Raw genomic sequence first — 19,594 nt, 5'->3', positions numbered from 1 at the left:
TCATAAATTATATAACTATTTCCAGAAAAGCCTCACTAGAATAATGAGAGCTTGAGATCAGGAGTTCTCATTCATATAACCGTGCCTTGCAAAACTTTATATGTATTTTATGTTGTAAATTTCTAAAAAACAAAAAGAAATATTCTTCCAGAGTTCTGGTTTAAGGTAAGATATACACTACACGTATTGTGGCTGAGAAGACATAACTGCATGAAATGAAGAAACAGGGTTTTACATTTAGAAGGAACAAAGGTGAGTTCTTGGACCTACCCAAATTCTACTTTTCTGTGTGCTCAAATCACTGCTCATTAGATGATAACCACTATAGTCATGATGGTCTTCAACTTTCAGCTAAAACTTTCTATAAATAACTTCACAGATATACTGAAGGACTATTTCTATAGTCGATCTAAATCCAGTCAGGTTACCCATAAAGTTTAACTATCATAATGTCATTAAAAAGTACAAATAAGCCGGGCAGTGGTGGCGCATGCCTTTAATCCCAGCACTTGGGAGGCAGAGGCAGGCGGATTTCTGAGTTCGAGGCCAGCCTGGTCTACAGAGGGAGTTCCAGGACAGCCAGGGCTACACAGAGAAACCCTGTCTCGAAAAACCAAAAAAAAAAAAAAAAAGTACAAATAAAATGATCAGACATAGAAATATTGGTAATTTTTTAAAGAAAAAGAGACTAAAATATCCAAAATATTTTAATTTAAACACTATATTTCTTACATAAGTTTTTCCTAGGGAAAAAAAACAGACAGCAAATACCTAGGTGTAGTATAGCTGGGATGAGAGGTAGATCAATCCCCAACTTTCTGAGAAATGACCATATTTATTTCCCAAGGGACTATAAAATAAATTTGTTAATCCTTTTTTTAATGTATCTGAATCTAATTATCTGTTCTAGCCCAAAGTCATTTTCATGCCTGAAGCTACATCTTTATTCTAATGTAAGATTTAGAGTCCTGAATGAAATTAGTTTTCTGTTCTAGCCTAAAATTTAGGTTCCTGATGGAAATTTCTTATTTGTTCTAGCCTAATGTCAGATTCCTACCTAAAGTCCATTTCCTTGTCCTTGGCCAGTGTCAGATTCCTGTTGCAGACAAGCATTTGAAACTTTTTGTCAACAATTTAATATTATCCGTATTACTGAGATTCCTTAGAATCCTCAAGGACAAGATATTATGGAATGGACCTTAGTTTTCTTGGTTTTAAATACTAAAAATCAAAGTAGCAAACATCATCTTGACTTCAATATAATCTTTGAGAATGCACTTTTCACATCCTTGTTCCTCAGGCTGTAAACCAGAGGGTTCAACATGGGGATGATTATGGTGTAGAACACAGATGCAATTTTGTCAGTGTCCATGGAGTGACTGGATCTGGGTTGCAAGTACATGAATATGATTGTCCCATAAAAAATGGAGACAGCTGTTAAATGTGAGGCACAAGTGGAGAGAGCTTTGCGATATCCTGCAGCTGAATGCATCTTTAGTATGTTGGTAAAAATGAACACATAGGATACCAAGATGAGTATAATTGCGAAAAATACATTGAAGCTGGCTACATAAACAAGAATCAGTTCATTAACATGTCTGTCAGAGCAAGATATAATCATGACTGCCAAAACATCACAGAAAAAATGATGAACCATATTAGACTCACAGAAGGAGAGAGTTAATGCATCCATAGTACAGATGGAAGCATTCAGCAAACCACAAATATAACAGCCAATAACTAAAGATGCACACACACATTTTGTCATGGTGGTGGTATAATGTAGGGGCTTACACACTGCTGCATAGCGATCATAGGCCATGGCAACTAAAAGGTAGTTTTCCACATTGGCAAAGTTTGCAAAAAAGAACATCTGAGAGGCACAAGCATTATAAGACATGATCTTGTCTCCTGTAAGGATTCCAGCTATGACCTTTGGAGTAACTGTTGAAGAGTAACAAAAATCCACTAAGGACAGGTTACTTAGGAAAATGTACATGGGGTTATGAAGCCGAGAGTCCAAGAGAATCAACAGGATCAGCCCTAGGTTTCCTACAAAGGTGATGGTATAGATGAGGAGGAAGGTGATGAAGAGGGGGATCTGCAGTTGTGGGTCATTGGTGAGTCCAGCCAGGATGAACCATGTCACTTCTGTTCCATTCTCCATTAATGATATCAGTTAATCAACAGAAGGCCTTGAAATTTTGGAAAGCATAATGACTACAATAAGAAGCTAGAGAGGTGGTTTAGTGATTACAGCTCTGGCTGTCTATTCAAACGGATCCAGCAACTTCATGGAAGCTCACAACTGTGTATTCCAGTACCATGGGATATGTCTGACATCTTCTTTGTTATAAACATACATGTAGGCAAAGCACCTGTACACATAAAGTTAATTTTTAAAAATGTTTAAGACTGGGATAATAAGGGAATTATAATCTGTGAGGTTTCAGTTGACTTTCCACCAAAATTATAAATGATATAAATTTGTTAGCCACATATAGATCATTTAGTAACTGTAAAAATTGTTTCTTTTAATGTGCCTATGTACCTGTTCTATTTTCCTGGGCTGTGTAAAAACTAACACTACTTTTCTTACCTGACAAAATGTAGTATAGAGACATCCTGTTTTTTGTCAGTAGCGTGATTACTTTGATAAATTGTTACCTTGAAAGAAATTGTCAAGCACAAGAGATTTAAATTCTCTACACTTTAAAATAATACAACTAAACCTTTAACCCATTGAAAGGTATGCATCAAAATAAATTGACTTGATTATATTGAATAATTTTTCTTTTGTTTAACCACAACTAACTGTGTGGCCCTCTATGTGGAAAGTTCTTTGTGGTCACTATATAAGATTTTTTGTTAAATATCAACCGAGAAACTAATCTCTAACCTAACCATGAAATGTTTCTTCTAAATACTAGAAGGTTATGAATGAAGTAATAAACTCTTAATTGCATTTTAACATTTTTTACACAGAAATTTTCATGCTTTTAATAAAGCATTTCTAGCTACATTGATAAACTATATCCAGAATCATGGAGGTATGTTGATTAGGTCACAGGAGGTTTTAATGTTAATCAGTATTGTTCAACACTGTAATTACTAGTTTTGTTGAGCTTGCAATTATGTTGGGAGAATGTTCAGTCTTAGAATCAATTTGGAATCGATTTTAAACATATCATTTAAAATATATAGAGTTCAAATTCTTAGAAGAGATATATACTAGATCATCTACTAACTACCCCAAAAGTGCCTGTCTCTTATAAACACCATTTTACCACCTGCACTTGAAGGCAGTAATGAGGCCTACCTTGTGATATTATTGCAAAAATAAAAGAGCATACCAAAGGCAATATAATTCTGGCTGTTAATATGGAATAGTGCATGTTACTGATCATGAGGTCATTGCTGTGTAATAATGGAATAGAAGGCTTTTATTCTGTGCAAATTTAAGTCCTGAGTTATTTCTCCAAATTGCCCTTTGTGTGTTTAGGCCACTGGTATTGCCTGTGCCTCTTCATGATCCTCAGTTTGTTTTCACTCTAAGACTATGTATGCTGGTCATGCTATTTCACATGGCCCATTCTTTTAAAATGTTTCATTATTGTAATCTTCAATTTTAGATAAAAATATTCATCTTTTCTTATTTTTAGTTTTATTTATCTCAGAATATCAGCTGACAATAAGAACAGAAACCAATATAGCTCAAGTTCCTAGGTTATGGTTTTTGCAGTCTCATGATCCTTAAACTTTCTTGTCTGGCTTAGCATATTTGGAAATATATCTTCTCTGAAATAACTATTATTTACTATTATCATTCTGTTGAGCTTTTGCCCACTTTAGTTATGTAATATACCTTGAAAAGATTTAAATGGCCAGTCTTGTCTTATATAATTACTTTCAATACTGGCTACATTATTTACAAATGGAGTTTGTGTGTGTGTGTGTGTGTGTGTGTGTGTGTGTGTGTGTGTGTGAGAGAGAGAGAGAGAGACACACACACAGAGAGAGAGAGAGAGAGAGAGAGAGAGAGAGAGAGAGAGGTGGAAAGGAAGTAATCTTTCTTACATCATTCATAGGAAAATGTAAGATCTAAGAAATTACATGAAAATCTCAAATTTTGAAAATACATGAGAATCACTGAGGTACAAGTTACAGATTCTATGCAATAAAGCCTGACCTGAGCGTATAGTATTTTAAATGTGGTTTAAAGTGTATTCATTTATGTCTTAGCATTCATCAACATTTACATTGAACAACATAAAGTTATATCAACCAAATTACATTTTCTATTCTTTCTGAGAGGAAATTTTTAATATTTGAATCATCAAAATTCCTGCAGTGTTTTGACACTTACTCCTTGACTCAGCATCTCAAAACTAGTTTTAGAAGAATAACCTTTAGCCTTTAAACTGTTTTAGCCCTCAAAGCTATTTCAAGTAACTCACAGTAGCTATACACAGCCCATTTATTTTATGGAATGATACGTCACATTGGTTTATAAGTAGGCAGTTTAAAGTGGGGTATTACTTTACCCAGAATAGTTACTGTAATATCTTAAAATTCTACTATGTGATATTTCTCAAAACTGCTTCCAGCTGGTTGATCTTAGGAAATGGTCAATTTTACAGCTTGTATAAAGCAAGAGGTGTTCAGACTTCCACACAGACAAAGGCCTGAGTTCACCAAGCATCTTCCTTCTTCCCTTGGATGATTCACTTACCTCCTTTCCAGAACTACACCCTACAAGAATAAAGACAAGATTGTTTCTATCCCAGACTTCACAAGTTATGTCTGTATAGAAAAACAGGAATCTGTAAGGAAATCCACGAAGCACTTGCCAGATAAAAGTCAGTCAATGTGTCATTTTATCTTTCCTTTTTCTCACCTTTCTTGAAGTCTCAGATCTAATATTCATGTTAGTCCAAACATCAGCATATGATAACAATGACTACAGTTAATAAAGTAAATGACATCTAATGGAGAATGACATGCACTGTGTCCCCTCATGTGTCATATTGGTACATTAGAGGCTAGTACATGGAGGTGTGAGAATAATTATAGACACTCAGAGAGCTCTGGAGAATTCCCCAGAGTATAGCTGAAGATCTGCACACTGCCTTCCTAGGGGGAAAAACATTAAGCAGCCATGGGGACCAAGCTTTCTTTTGCATCATATAAGTTAGAATTCATTTTTAATAGGGAAATGAAAACACAAAAGTCATACATATTAATAAGGTTCCCTACAATGTTTCTACACATAATGTACATTGTAATATTTTAAAATGTTCAAATTTTATTAAGTATACATGTCTTCACAAGCACTGTTTATTTGTGATAAAACTTCCAAAGTCCTTTATTCTAGCATTTTTTTTTATTTTTCTAGCCTACCCAAAAATATACTGCACTATTTCTATCTATAGTAACCCCTTTGTCCAAAAAGACATCTGAGCTTTCTGTTCCTCCCTAACTATAACTTCCTAAAATTCCCAATGAGCATTGATCATTCTTTATGAGCTGCCCATTGTACAACTGTATAGAATGCTATGTGTTACATTTAACAAAAAAGTCTACTTATTTCTACTGACTTCTAATTATACTTATTAAAGTTTTATTACGTGTGTGTGTGTGTGTGTTTTCTTTTAGTTGATTATGGAGTTAGTGTGCAGAAGTCTGAGAATACCTTACATAAGTCAGTTCTCTCCTTCCCTCATGTGGTCTAGGATTTAAACACAGATTGTTAGATTTCTAAACAAGCTTCTTTATCCATTGAACCAACTCACCCATCCTGTTTTATTAATTATTTACTATTGTGCTTTGCAATTATTCTTTTCTTCTTCTCTTTTTAGATTTTTTATTTATTCTTTTATCTTTTTGTACAGTCAAGACTTTATCCCCTTCCTGGTCCACCCTCCCACGGTTATACATCCCACATCTCGTCCTGCCATCTCCAAGATGATGTCCCCACTTCCCCACCCCATCAGACCACCCCATTCCCTGGGGCCTTAAGTCTCTTGAGAGTTACATGCATTTTCTCTGAGCCTAGACCTCTCAGTCTTCTGCTGTATATGTGTTGGGTCCTCATATCAGCTGGTGTAGGCTGTCTGGTTGGTGGTTCAATGTCTGAGAGTTCCACCCAACCAGGTTAGTTAACATTTCTGGTCTCCTATAGGGTCTCCTCTGAGTTTTGTAATTATTCTTACAGTCTGAAAAGTACTGTATCCTTGCAGATACATAATTTTCACTATTTTTGTCTAATGCTGTAATTCTTTTTATTGCCTTGCTGTTCTTTAACTATTTGTGTTTATTGTCTTGCTTGTTCCTTGACTATTTGCATCTATTGTATTGCTAGTCCCTCAACCTAGAACTGACCTTAATACTTGCATGTAATTACAATGGTACAAAAGCAAAAAGATGGAGGGGGATGGGATAGGGGCTTTCTAGGGAAAGGGGATGGCATCTGAAAAGTAAATAAACAAAATCAGTAGCAACAACAACAAAGTCATTCTATGGGATGGAAAGATGGCTCAGTGAGTAAAGACTTCACCAGGTAAGTAGCAGGCATGAATACTAGAGTTGTGATCCTTAGATTTCACATAAATGGCTATGTAGTCATAGTAGCCATGTGATTCCAGTTCTCTGAAAGCAAAGACTCAGGATCCCCTGAGTAAATGATTAGCTAGACTAGCATTATTAGTGAACTGAGTTCAACTGAGAGACTTCTCCTCAATTAGTAAGGTAGAGAGCAATTACAGAAATGTCCTGACACCATCTATCATTGCTGTCTATCTGCCTGCTGTCTGTCTTTCTGTCTTTCTGTCTTTCTTTCTGTCTTTCTGTCTCTGTCTCTGTATCTGTCTCTGTCTCTCTCTGTCTCTCTCTCTCTCTCTCTCTCTCTCATACACACACACACACACACACACACACACACACACACACACACACACAAATCATTGTACCAATTCATACCTGAGAAGAAGGGACTTTAATTAAGGAATTGCCACCATCAGATTGGCCTGTAGAAATATCAGTGTGAGTATTGTCTTGATTGCTAATTGATAAAGGAGAGAATTATCCATTTTAGAATGGTGAGATCCTTGGATGTTGAGCCTGAAATATATACGAAATGTTGATGAGCAGACGAGGGAGAGAAAGAGAACAAGGCCATAGCTTTTTTCATGATTACTGCTTCAGTTCCTGCATACAAGTTTTTGTTTTGGCTTCTCTCCATGATTGATTGTGACATGGAAGCATAATGGAAATAATACCTTTACTTTTTAAGTTTGTTTTGGCCAATGTTTTATTATATGGACAGAAAAGAATGCTAGAATGTGTGTAAGTTCACTCAAATGCAATTTGTATACATAGATATGAACATTTCATGCACAAATAATAAACCAAAAAATAAAAACTGATAACCCTGAAACAACATTTTGGATGCTCCTCAATTATTAACTGAAGCACAAACTCAAAATCCATATACTTCAGGGCTATGTTTAAGGACAAACAGCAAAAGTGAAATCAGTTGGATGATTTAGTTGACATGATGGGTGCAAGAAACAGTTATCAAAGATAATTACAGATAGTTTTACTTACTTTATTATGGTAGTAGATATAGAGCTAGATATTTGATAGCATTCTTAATACTATACACTAAAATGTCTTCATCTCTCAGAGCATTAATTAGACCATATTGAAATAAAAACAAGAAGTAACAAGTAGTGCAAACACATTGGTACATATAAAAGTAGCCAACTTGATCCCACAATTGATTTAATTGCTTTCTTCTTACCCTGTAAAGTCAGGAGCATCAGCCCGACTCCTGGGAAGAAATCTCGAGTGCTCATGAAGTCCTTGTGATTCTTTCCAAGTCTCCATGCATTTGACTTTGAAATCTTGTATATCTCCATACCTCATCACTTTGGAGGAAACACTTCCATGTCATACTTTGTAGATCTTTACTTTTCATTTCAATAATAATGGTTGTTAGTATAGAAGGACTTCTGACCAGAGGGATAGTCAGGGAAAATATTGAATGTTAAATATCAATCTGATTGATTTTTAAAATTGTCAACCTTAAATCACGAGGTTTGCCACAATGTCTCTATTCATTTATTTTAATTTTGAATTATATGTTTGTATCTTTTATGTCTGTGCTGCTTTATGCATAAGTGAAAGAATCAACCAGGTCTGAGGAAGGGGATCTTGATGCACCAGGAGTTACAAGCTCCTCAATGTGGGTGCTAGGACCAGAGCTTAGATTCTCTACAAAAACAATGTGATCTCTTAATCTATGGGCCAGCCCTTCAATATCTCATATCCATTTTTTACTGCTGAAATTTGCAAAATTGGGGCATATATGTTTTTACAGTGTTTGAAATGCCTATAGAAAGGAGTTGAGGCACATTTTAATTAAAAAAGTATGTCTAACCAAATTGGAAATTGGTTCATGCTAATCTTGATTTTTTCATTTTTCTTGACTTAGTGAAACTGATATCTTTTGAGTATAATCAGAAAGAATGTACCTATAATAATACCTAGACTGAACTCCATGTCTGACTTGGTGATTTCATACTGACTATTAATAGATTATTTTTTACAATAACTAACAAGCTTGCATAGACATTTTAGATAGAATAATTCACAAAATGAAGAAGCAGATATAGTGACTATGCTTTTTTGAATGCTAACATTTATTTCAACATATTTCTCAACAACTGATTTCAAATTGAGCTATAAACATAAAAGTCTCCATCATAGGTAATTTCTTGATTGTCGTATTATTTATATTTCTGTGGAGATACAAAAGAAACGAAATGATCTTTCAATGTTAAATTGTCACTATGTGTTTATCTATCAGAGGAGGAAGTTAGGAATTAGACAAGTAAAACCAATAAAAATAATGAAGAAAATAACATGATTCTTGTGCAAATAATAAAAATACCCTAAGTGAATCAAGAGGTTGAGACTATATTTTATTTTAGTCTTCAAGCTTACACTTGTAAATGAGAGGGGACAGTGAATGCAATCCAAAGTATTCTATTCGGTTCATGGCAGATAAATATTGTGGAAGTGATAACCTTTACTGAGTTACTAATTGAACAGCACGGTATATTAATTTATCAAGTATTTTATTCTAATTGTTAAACTGTTTAAGAAATACACATGTACAAACATTAAATTCTATGTATGATTCATTAACACTTTTCAGACTTTCAGATGTGGCTATATATGTAATCAAAACAGGAAATTGGGATTCAAAGCCCAGGCATTTGTATAGTATTTTTTAGATTATATTACTCTTAGAATGAATGACTATATCTTGTGTTAATAACTTTAAATTTCAAGTTTGCTATGATCTCATTCCTTTTTTATTGTCACAGAACATCTAGTTCTGCCAGATGACAATGATGAAGAACAGAACAAAAGTGACAAAGTTCATCCTCATGGGACTAACTGATGACCCAAGTCTGCAGCTTCCCTCTTCATCACCTTCTTCCTCATCTATACCATCCTTGTGGGAAACCTGGGGGTGATCTTACTTACTGTTGTGGAATCTCAGCTCCACACCCCTATGTACTTTTTCCTGGATAATCTTTCACTTGTTGATCTTGGTTAATCTTCAGATATTACTCACAAGACATATATATATATATATTATATGTAAATGTATATTTATATGTACACATATAATATATACATATATACATGTATATATACATATAATATGTACATAAATTTTATGTATATATACATTAAATATATATGCATATACAGGTACATACACACATATAATATACACATATTATATATATATTATATTATATGTATAAATATATTATATATAATATACATAATTGGATATTTTATTTATTTGCATTTCAGATATAATCCCCTTTCCCAACTCTCCCTCCAAGAAACCACATATTCCATCCCCCTCCTCCATTTTGCTTTTATACCATTTTAATTACATACAAGTACTAAGGTCAGTTCTAGCTTGAGGGGCTAATAATACAATAGACACAAATAGACTAGGGACAAGCAAGACAATAAACACAAATAGTCAAAGAACAAGCGAGGCAATAAACAGAATTCTGAGATCACTCTCATGATCACTATTGATAAGGGATCACCAAAATATCTAAGCCTTATTCCCTGTCCCTAGCTCAAAGTTATTTTCATGTCTGTTGCCTACTGTTTGTTCTAGCCTTATATTGAGTTTCCTGCCTGAAATTATTTCTTTGTTCTAGCCAAAGATTTAGATTCCTGCCAGAAATTACTTCTTTATTTTACTCTAATGTCAGATTTCTGCTTCAAGCCTACTTCCATGTCCTTGGCCAATGTCATATTCCTGCCAAGCAGCCCATTTCCTTGTCCTTGGCCCACGCCAGATTCTTGCCAAGCAGCCCCAAAAGCTCTCTGCCTCCCCTCTCCTTTTATAAACAAAATTAAGCCAGTCTTTGGTCTTTCTGACAAGAATGCCTTTTTTACCCCTCATGGAATATGCATTATCAAAAACAATGCACTTATGTCTTAGATTCTGTGCAGACTCTTACCTGTCCTTGGGCTGTCAGCCTGTTAATTTAATATCTCTTTCTGTGGGCCAATTTTCGGGTTCAAGTCATGTACTTTGACTACCAACATGTTGATGTTATTAAAGACAAGCTTTAACATGATGGGCAGAGATAAAATTATTCTCAGGACAAAAAGGGCTAGCATAATCAAGCTATATATGCTCTTCTTGAAGCTTGACTAAAATGGAAATACTGACCTCAGGCCATGGGTAATTTATTAGGAGTATTTGCAGCATCAAAGCTCAGGAGAGCAGCATTCTTTAAATTCATAATATCAGTGTGCAAAGTTAAAACATTAAGAGTGCTGTTAGAATTATGCCAAATACACAACAAGGGTCTTTAAATTTTTTCCTTATTATATTGAATATCATTGTAAATTTTAGAAGTAACACAACTTTATTGGTATTTGGCATGACATTCGAGATGGCTCCTTACTCTTAAACTCTGAACCTCCTTCCATTAATTCGAATAAGATAAAGAGATTCAATCTGTTGTTTCAAATGCCTATCTAAATCCTCTTGTACACTCAACATATTAGTAACGTGTTTTGCTAAATGATTAACAAAAATAGCTGTTTTATCTTCTGTGTCAAAGCAATTGAAGCAGCAGTGTTTGTAGCAATTGATGTAATTAAAGCTGATATACCAGTAATAATCAAGCCCAATACCCCCTTGCTTCTGCTTAAAACATGACTCACTTCTTACTATACTTGCAAACTTTTTTCAGAATACCAAGGTGATGTAATACTCAGGAAAATTTTTAAAAAAGCTTGTGTTAATAGACCTCCATAATGCATATGTCAGGTTTCTATACACTAACACAATTAGAAAATGGACAATCAATGCAACTTACATTAAATACTGTAGAAGAAACAAAAGTAATTTTAACTTGACAATTGAAAGAGCCTTCACACATGTACTAATACGTGTTTGCAATCCAGATCCTGTTTGTGCTTTATCTCTTGCTGACATAATATCATAGAGAACTGTAGCTAACTTCCAAATATGTCTCTGAAAATGTTCAGAACCAGCCTTCCAAATGAAGACTCTTATTTCTAATATCGGTTTGCTTTCTAGACCAGTCCATGATTAAATTTGAATAACTGGTCACATTTAGGAAAAATACAAGAGTCCTTATAACTTCTCTTTTTGATTTTCTTTTCCACAGTGTCTAAAAACTTGAGGCAAGGCTCCTCGTCATATCTGGGATATAGGCATGCAAAGGTGGGTCAGAAACATATGTCTGAAACAGCTTCATATGATTGGTCTTTTAGTAGGAAACAAAGTCTCCTATTTCTTCCAATGACTGTGCATCTCTGATGTTCTTTTTTGCCGGCTTTGCTCGTGTGGAAAATTACCTGTTGGCTGCAACAACCTATGATTGCTATGCAGCAGTGTGTAAGCCACTACACTTATTCCACCTTCATGACTACAGGAGTGTGTGTGTGTGTGTGTGTGTGTGTGTAATCATAAGCTGCTATATCTTTGGTTTCATGAATGCATTTGTATTCACTGTAGATACATTCAGTCTCTACTTCTGTAAATCTAACGTGATCCACCATTTTTTCTGTGATATGCCAGCCATCATGTATATCTCTTGTTCTGATAGACATGTGAATGAGCTGCTTTCTGTTTGTCTAGCCAGGTTCAATATCTTTTTTTTGCTCTTATAATTATCTTACTATCTTATATGATAATTTTTCATTCATATTCTTAAGATGCACTCAGATACAGGATACAAGAAGGCTATATCCACTTGTGCCTCCGACATCACTGCTATGACTGTATTCTATGGGACACTTATGTTCATGTAGCTACAGGCCAGTTCCAGTCATGCAATGAACACTGATAAAATTGAATCTGTGTTTTATACTGTGGACATCCCCATGTTGAACCCTCTGGTCTATAGCTTGAGGAACAAGCATGTCAAAAGAGCATTCAGAAAAATTGTTCTGATGGAAAAATAAGTTTTTTGTTCATAACTTTAACATTTAGGTATGCACACTCTCTAGATTAATTCTTACCTCTTTTTCTTCATGTACTGGGTTGCATTTAAAACAAATGATATTTTAAATGACTGACTTTGGCTTCTCTCTATATTTTGTACTGAGAAAAAAAGGAGCATTATATTTAAAAGCATAGTCTGAATAAAGATACTTTTCATATATTTGATTGCACTTTGTCAAAAATATTATTACCAATATTGACACACTTAATAAGTTTCCTTGTATTGTAATTATTATTTACCATTATAGTTAATCCTCATTTTCCCTAATGCTTCTCTGAGTAATGTCACTAGATATTTAGTGAAATGTTAACTATTATGGAATATCCACCCTCCTAGTGGAACAACTGATGAGCTGTGGACCTGTACTGATTAAAAAAGAATATGAAAGCTTCATACTAGAGATTATTTCTGCCTCTGTTGTACAAAAAGCTTATTTTTCCAGCAGAACAATCCTGCTTAAATAGACTTACTAAGCAACATATTTCTTGGGCATGAGGAACACATCCTCAAACACTGAGATTTACAGAAAAAGAACAAAGAATTTTGTAATGAGAAAATTATTTAAATTTACAAATTCTGTTCTTTTGGACATTAGCATTATTGGACCTCCTGATTTCATGATTTGCTCATTGTCCATATGACATTCCTGACTGCAAACACAATGTCTTTAAAATCAGAATAAAGTGCATCACACACTTTCATGTTGCACAGCTTTCAGATAGCAAGTAAAGATACTGCTTAGGATCCAGTCTCATTTTAAAACATACTATAACATATATCATATTTCTCTATTCATGTCCTGTGGATTTTCCACTGTGGAATGATAATAAACTGTTGTTTAAGAATCATGATCTATTTTCAGTGAATGTATTAAAATGTAAATTCTATAAATTTAAAAAATATGTTTCATTCTATTACCTCTTTCTTTGATATTTCATATTTTTAATTAATTAATTAATTAATTTATTTATTTACAGTACAGATTTTTTATTGCTCCTAGTCTATCCTCTGTCTGTTCCACATCCCATACCTCCAACCCACCTTCCTGTCTCCATGAGAAAGTCCCCACCCCCACCCCCAATCCCACCAGACCTCTAAACTCCCTGAGGCCTCCAGTCTCTTGAGGATTAGGTGAATATTCTCTGACTGAACCCAGCCCAGGCAGTCCTCTACTGTATATGTGTATTGGAAACCTCATATCAGCTGGCATATGCCACCTGGTTGGTAGTCCAGTGTTTGAGAGATCTTGGGGTTCCAGGTGAATTGAGACTGCTGGTCCTCCGACAGGGTCACCTTCCTCCTTAGATTCTTCCAGCTTTTCTTTAATTCAACCACAGGGGTCAACAGCTTCTGTCCACTGGTTCGGTGCAAATATCTGAATCTGACCCTTTCTGTTATTTGTTGGGTCTTCTGGAGGGCAGTCATAATAGGTCGCCCTTTGTGGCACTACATAGCCTCCATAATAGTGTTAGGCCTTGGGACCTCCCCTTGAGCTGGATCCCACTTTGGTCTTGTTGTTGGACCTTCTTCAGTCATCCTTCCCATTTCCATCCTTGCAGTTCTTTCAGACAGGAACACTTATGGGATATAATTTTGACTGTGGGATGGCAATTCTCTCCTTTACTTGATATCCAGTCTTTTTATTGGAGGTAGGCTCTACAAGTTCTCTCTCTCTCTCTCTCTCTCTCTCTCTCTCTCTCTCTCTCTCTCTCCTGTCTGGCATTTCATCTAAGATCTTTCTCTTTGAGTCCTGAGAGTCTTTAACCACCCAGGTCTCTGGTGTATCCTGGAAGGGCCCCACACCTCCTACTTTTCTAGGTTCTTTGTTTCCATTCTTCCTGTTGATCCTCAGGGATTCATTCCTTTTCCCTCACCCAATACCAGATCATGTTCCCCTCTTCTCCCCCTCCACTTTCCTTCCCAATTCTCTCCCTCCCTCTCAAATTGTGATTGCTTTCTCCTCCCTCCCAAGTAGACTGATTAGTCCTCACTTCAGCCCTTTATCTTGTTTACCTTTTTTAGTTCTGTGGACTGTATTTTGGGTATTTTGTACTTTTCTTACTTTTTTCTTTTTCTTTTTTTTCTATTTTTTTGCTAATATACACTTATTAGTGGGTACATACCATGCATATCCTTTTGGGTCTGAATTACCTCACTTAGAATCACATTTTCCTAGTACCATCCATTTGCCTGCAAAACTCAGGATGCCGTTGTTCTTAATAGCTGAGTAGTATTCTATTGTGTAAATGAACCACATTTTCTGTATCCATTCTTCTGTTGTGGAACATCTGTGTTGTTTCCAGCTTCTGGCTATCACAAACTAGGCCACTATGAACATAGTGGAACATGTGCTCCTGTGCCATCGTGGAGTACCTTTTGTGTATATAATCAAGAGTGGTATTATTGAGTCTTCAGGTAGATCTTTTTCTAATTTTCTTTTTTCTTTTTTCTTTGTTTTTATTGGCTATTTTCTATATTTACAATTCACATGTTATCCTCTTTCCAGGCCCTCCCCTTGGAAACCCTCTATTCCATCCTCCCTTACCTGTTTCTATAAGAGTGTTCACCCACCCACTCACTCACTCCCACCTCCCGCCCTGAATGTCCCCTGCACTGGGGCATCTAGCCTTCACATGAATAAGGGCCTTTTCAATCATTGATGCCATACAAGGGCATCCTCTGCTATATATGCAGCTAGAGCCATGGGTCCCTTCCATGTGTAATCTTTAGTTAGTGCTTTAGTAACTGGGAGCTCTGGGGTGTCTGGTTGATTTATATTATTGTTCTTCCTATGGGGTTGCTAACCCTTTCAGCTCCTTCAGTCCTTTCTCTAACTCCTCCATTGGGGACGCCATTTGGAACCCAGTACTCAGTCCAACTGTTGGCTGTGAGATCTACTTCTGTATTTGTCAGGCTCTGGCAGAGCCTCTCAGGAGACAGCTATATCAGGCTCCTGCTAGTGTGCACTTCTTGTGACCAATTATATGGTCAGTTTTGTAGAAGGTAACATGAGGTGCTCAGAAGAAGAAGGTATATTCTTTTGTTTTAGGATGAAATTTGGTTCACAACTTCTGTTAGTTTCACTGTGTCTGTCTTTACTTTGTGTTTCCATGGTCTGTCCATTGATGAGAATAGATGTTGAAGTCTCCCACTATTATTGTTTGTGTTGCAATGTGTGCTTTGAGCTTTAGTAAACTTTCTTCTATGAATGTGGGTGTCCTTGAATTTGGAACATATTTGTTCTGAATTGAGAGTTCATTTTGATACATATTTTTTGATGAATATGAAGTACCCTTCTTTATCATTTTTGATAACTTTTGGTTAAAAGTTTATTTTATTTGATATTAGAATGGCTACTCAAGCTTGTTTCCTGGGACCATTTGCTTGGAAAATTTTTTACTCTGAGGTGGTGTCTGTCTTTGTCACTGAGATGTGTTTCTTGTATGCAACAAAATCTTTGGTCCTGTTTAAGTATCCAGTCTGTTACTCCATGTTTTTTTATTGGGGAACCGAGTCCATTGACGTTAAGAGACTTTAAGGAATAGTGACTGTTGCCTCCTGCTCTATTTGTTGTTAGAGGTGGAATTATGTTTGTGTGGTTACCTTCTTTTGAGTTTTTTTTTTTGAAAGAATATTACTTTCTTGATTTTTCTAGGTTTTAGTTTCCCTACTTGTGTTGCCATTTTTCATTTGTTATCCTTTATAGGGCTGGATTTGCGGAAAGGTGTTGTGGTAAATTGGTTTTGTCATGGAATACCTTGATTTCTCCATCTATGATAATTGAGAGTTTTGCTGAGTATAATAGCCTGGGCTGGCATTTGTGTTCACTTAGGGTTTATATGACATCTGTCTGGGATCTTCTGGCTTTTATAGTCTCTGATGAGAAGTCTGGTATAATTCTGATAGGTCTGGCTTTTTATGTTACTTGACCCTTTTCTATTACTCCTTTTAATATTCTTTGTTTTATGCAATTGGTGTTTTGACTATTATTTTTCTTTTTGAGAAAGTTATATTTTATTGAATTGCATTTTTACTTCTTTTTTTTAAATAATTTATTTTTTCTCAAATCGTAATTCATTCACACAGGGGTTATAAACACAGAAAGAGGCAGGATGTGGGGAGGGGAATGGGACAGGAGTGTGGGTGTTCAGGGGGAATACAGATATCTTCAGAACCGGGTATCGGCTGGGTGAAGGTTCAGGGGATAAGTCACTATGACTCTGCCTATGACTTGCTTGTCCTTATCTAAGTTGGTATTGTCTGCCAAGGCTACCTATTTACAAGGTCTATGACTACTCAGGCTTGTAAATTTCCACAAAAGCGGCCTGTTTACATTAGCTTATAGCCATCTGTTTCAATGTTTTTCCACTGAGACCCAAGACTTGTTGTTAGTAGACATGTATGACAGGCCTATTGCTGATTTTAGGCCTATGGCTGGTTTTAGGCCTTCAGTGTGTAAGCAGGGCTGCCTCTGACATCTCCTCCTTTCTGTAAGTATAGAAGGGCTGTGGCAATTCTAAACTTGCGAAGGCGGGGATAGAGGCCTGACCTCCAGTATTTGAAGGGGACCTTGTAATGGCTCCAGTCCTCTTGTCATTGTCCAATGAGGCATGAGGGCCATACCCGTCCCGATGTCTTTTTCCTGGACAGGGGATACTTTTGACATCAACCCCTATGCAGTCAGGGTTGTCCCTCAGGGAACCCAGATAGATATTTTTAACTTTTATTTATATTCCCTTGCAGTGCTTAGCCTCACAGCCTAAGCAAGAATTTAGATCGCCTGTCAGAGGGGGTTCTGGGTGGCCCCTCTCTGCTTAGTCTAGGGGCAGAAGTCCCCCCTTTTAGGTTGGGTGGGGATGGGTTTTTGAAACACCCTGTATAAAGTAACAACCTTATCTTGAGTCTCATGGTCCTCCATAGCTAACTTGTGATAATATATCTGAGTAGGTTTTGCTACCAAATTATTTATCTGTTGTATCACAGAGTTAGTCTGCCTATTTGAGGGCCAGGGACCAGCCCAAAAAAGCAAAAAGAACCCAAATAATGGTCCCAAGATGGGAAGAAATAGGGTTGACAACCTTGGAGAGGCTGAAAACCAATTCTTGTACCAGCATTCATCTGTCTCTTTCTCTCTCTGATTTTTCTTAGGGCCTTCACTGACTTATTTCATGCTCTCTTTAACCCTCCTTGACTTGTCTATGTAAAGGCAACCTTCTTCTTTAAGGACTGTACACAGTCAAGAGCTGTACACAGCCTTTTCTATTGTAATAAATTAAATCAAGTCCAGTAAGAATATTTGCAATTTTGGGAGGTCTCTTCAGACAGCGAAATAAGGGATTTCTTCAGGTTAGTGATGTCAATCTCTAGCTGTTTGATGTTCTTGTCAGTGGCCCTTCAAAGGTCTGAGTAGTATAAGTTCGGAGGCCAGCATCTGGATTAGAACTTCTAACAGCAGACATCATGGGTGATTCATTTTTACCTGGAAAGGGAAAAGAAGGGAATTCTCAGGGAGATTCCTCTTCCCTGGATGTAAATTGTTATTCACCTTATTTATGGTTGGGCCTGGCTTTGTGGAGGTATCTATTTTTTTCATTAATCTTTTTGGTAGCTAGTTAGCTGTGCCTTCTGTGGTATCAGACAGGCATATCAATCCTCGGCCCCATAAGGGAACTGGGTCTGGGGCATTCCCTTTAAAGGTAGGAGGGTCTTTCCCCATATCTGTGGCAATGTTATGTTGGTCTCGGTGGTGCCAGAGGCACTCAGCAGCAGATTTGTCATGAGCTTTCAGGTTTAGAGAGATAAAAGTGAACAAGGCATGATGGAGAGTATTTCAGGGGGACTCCTTCTGAGGGGGTACCATTTCCCCTCTTTTGTTTTTAAAGCCAATTTTTCAGAGTTCTTGTATAATCAGGGCAGAAGTGCCAACAGTCGCTCCTTCCACACTCAGAGAGTCATGAAGACCCTCTTTAAGGATATATAAATCTATATTAATAATCGTTTGTCAAAGGACTGTTATATCACCGCTGAGAACTAATCAGCCTATATAATATATCGATTAGTAATAGCTTCTTTTACTTTTTGTGAGATTACCTCTCTTTTGTCAATTAATTGTTGAGGAAAATTAGGATTTACATCTCTCTTGAGAATATTGAACAGAGACTTAAATTCTTTTGTGGAGAGCCTAAATAGAATCTTAGCCAATTAGCAACTACTAGAAAATTTGAAAATAATTTAAAATAAATAAACTCTCTCCCTCTCTTTTTTGTTTTAGACCCTTTATCTGTGTGGGTTTTTTTTTTATTGGATATTATACATATCTACCTTTCAATGTTATATCCTCTCACATTCTTCCCCAAAACCCCTTATCCCATACCCCCTCCTCCTAATTTTTGTGAGGGTGTGGTCCAGACATCCTCCCAGTACCATCTCCCTGCTCTCGAATTCCCACACACTAGGGGATCCATACTTTCAGGAATCATGGCCCTTCACTTTCACTGAAGTCTAACAATGTCACCCTCAATTCCCTATACAGGTGCATGAGTCCCTCCCTTTGTGCTCTCTGTCTGGCAGTTTAGAGTTTGGGAGCTTTGGTTGAAACTTTTGATACTCCTTCTAGAAAGGACCAAAGCATCCACACTTTCGTCTTCCTTCTTCTATGTGAGTTTTATGTGGTCTATATGAAGATTCTTAGAAATTGTGAGCTTTTGGGCTAATATCCACTTATCAGTGAGTGCATACCATGTATGTTCTTTTGAGATTGGGTCACCTCACTCAAGATAATATTTTCCAGCTCCATCCACTTGCCTAAGAATTTCATGAACTCATTGTTTTTAATAGCTGAGTAGTATACCATTGTATAAATGTACCACATTTTCTACATCCATTTTTCTGTTGAAGGGTATCTGGGTTCTTTCCAACTTCTGGCTATTATAAATAAGGCTGCTATGAACATGGTGGAGCATGTGTCCCTGTTGTATGTTGAAATGACTTTTGGGTATATGCCC

The 19,594-nt window shown here is 36.4% G+C and overlaps 1 protein-coding gene and 1 pseudogene across 1 annotated transcript; one reads left to right on the top strand and one right to left on the bottom strand.

The window, feature by feature from the left end:
- Positions 1 to 1,243: 1,243 nt before the first annotated feature.
- On the bottom strand, positions 1,244 to 2,170 carry LOC114623429 (olfactory receptor 5B3-like). The gene has a single exon (XM_028770091.1). The coding sequence runs from the start codon at positions 2,165 to 2,167 to the stop codon at positions 1,244 to 1,246; it is 924 nt and encodes a 307-aa protein (XP_028625924.1). The 5' UTR covers positions 2,168 to 2,170.
- A 7,249-nt stretch (positions 2,171 to 9,419) lies between these two features.
- Positions 9,420 to 12,549, top strand: LOC114623413 (annotated as a pseudogene).
- The last annotated feature ends 7,045 nt before the right edge of the window (positions 12,550 to 19,594 follow it).

The sequence above is a fragment of the Grammomys surdaster genome, unplaced genomic scaffold (assembly GCF_004785775.1).
Source record: "Grammomys surdaster isolate TR1022 unplaced genomic scaffold, NIH_TR_1.0 198, whole genome shotgun sequence".
NCBI lineage: Eukaryota > Metazoa > Chordata > Mammalia > Rodentia > Muridae > Grammomys > Grammomys surdaster.
This window is presented reverse-complemented; position numbering and strand designations above follow the sequence as displayed.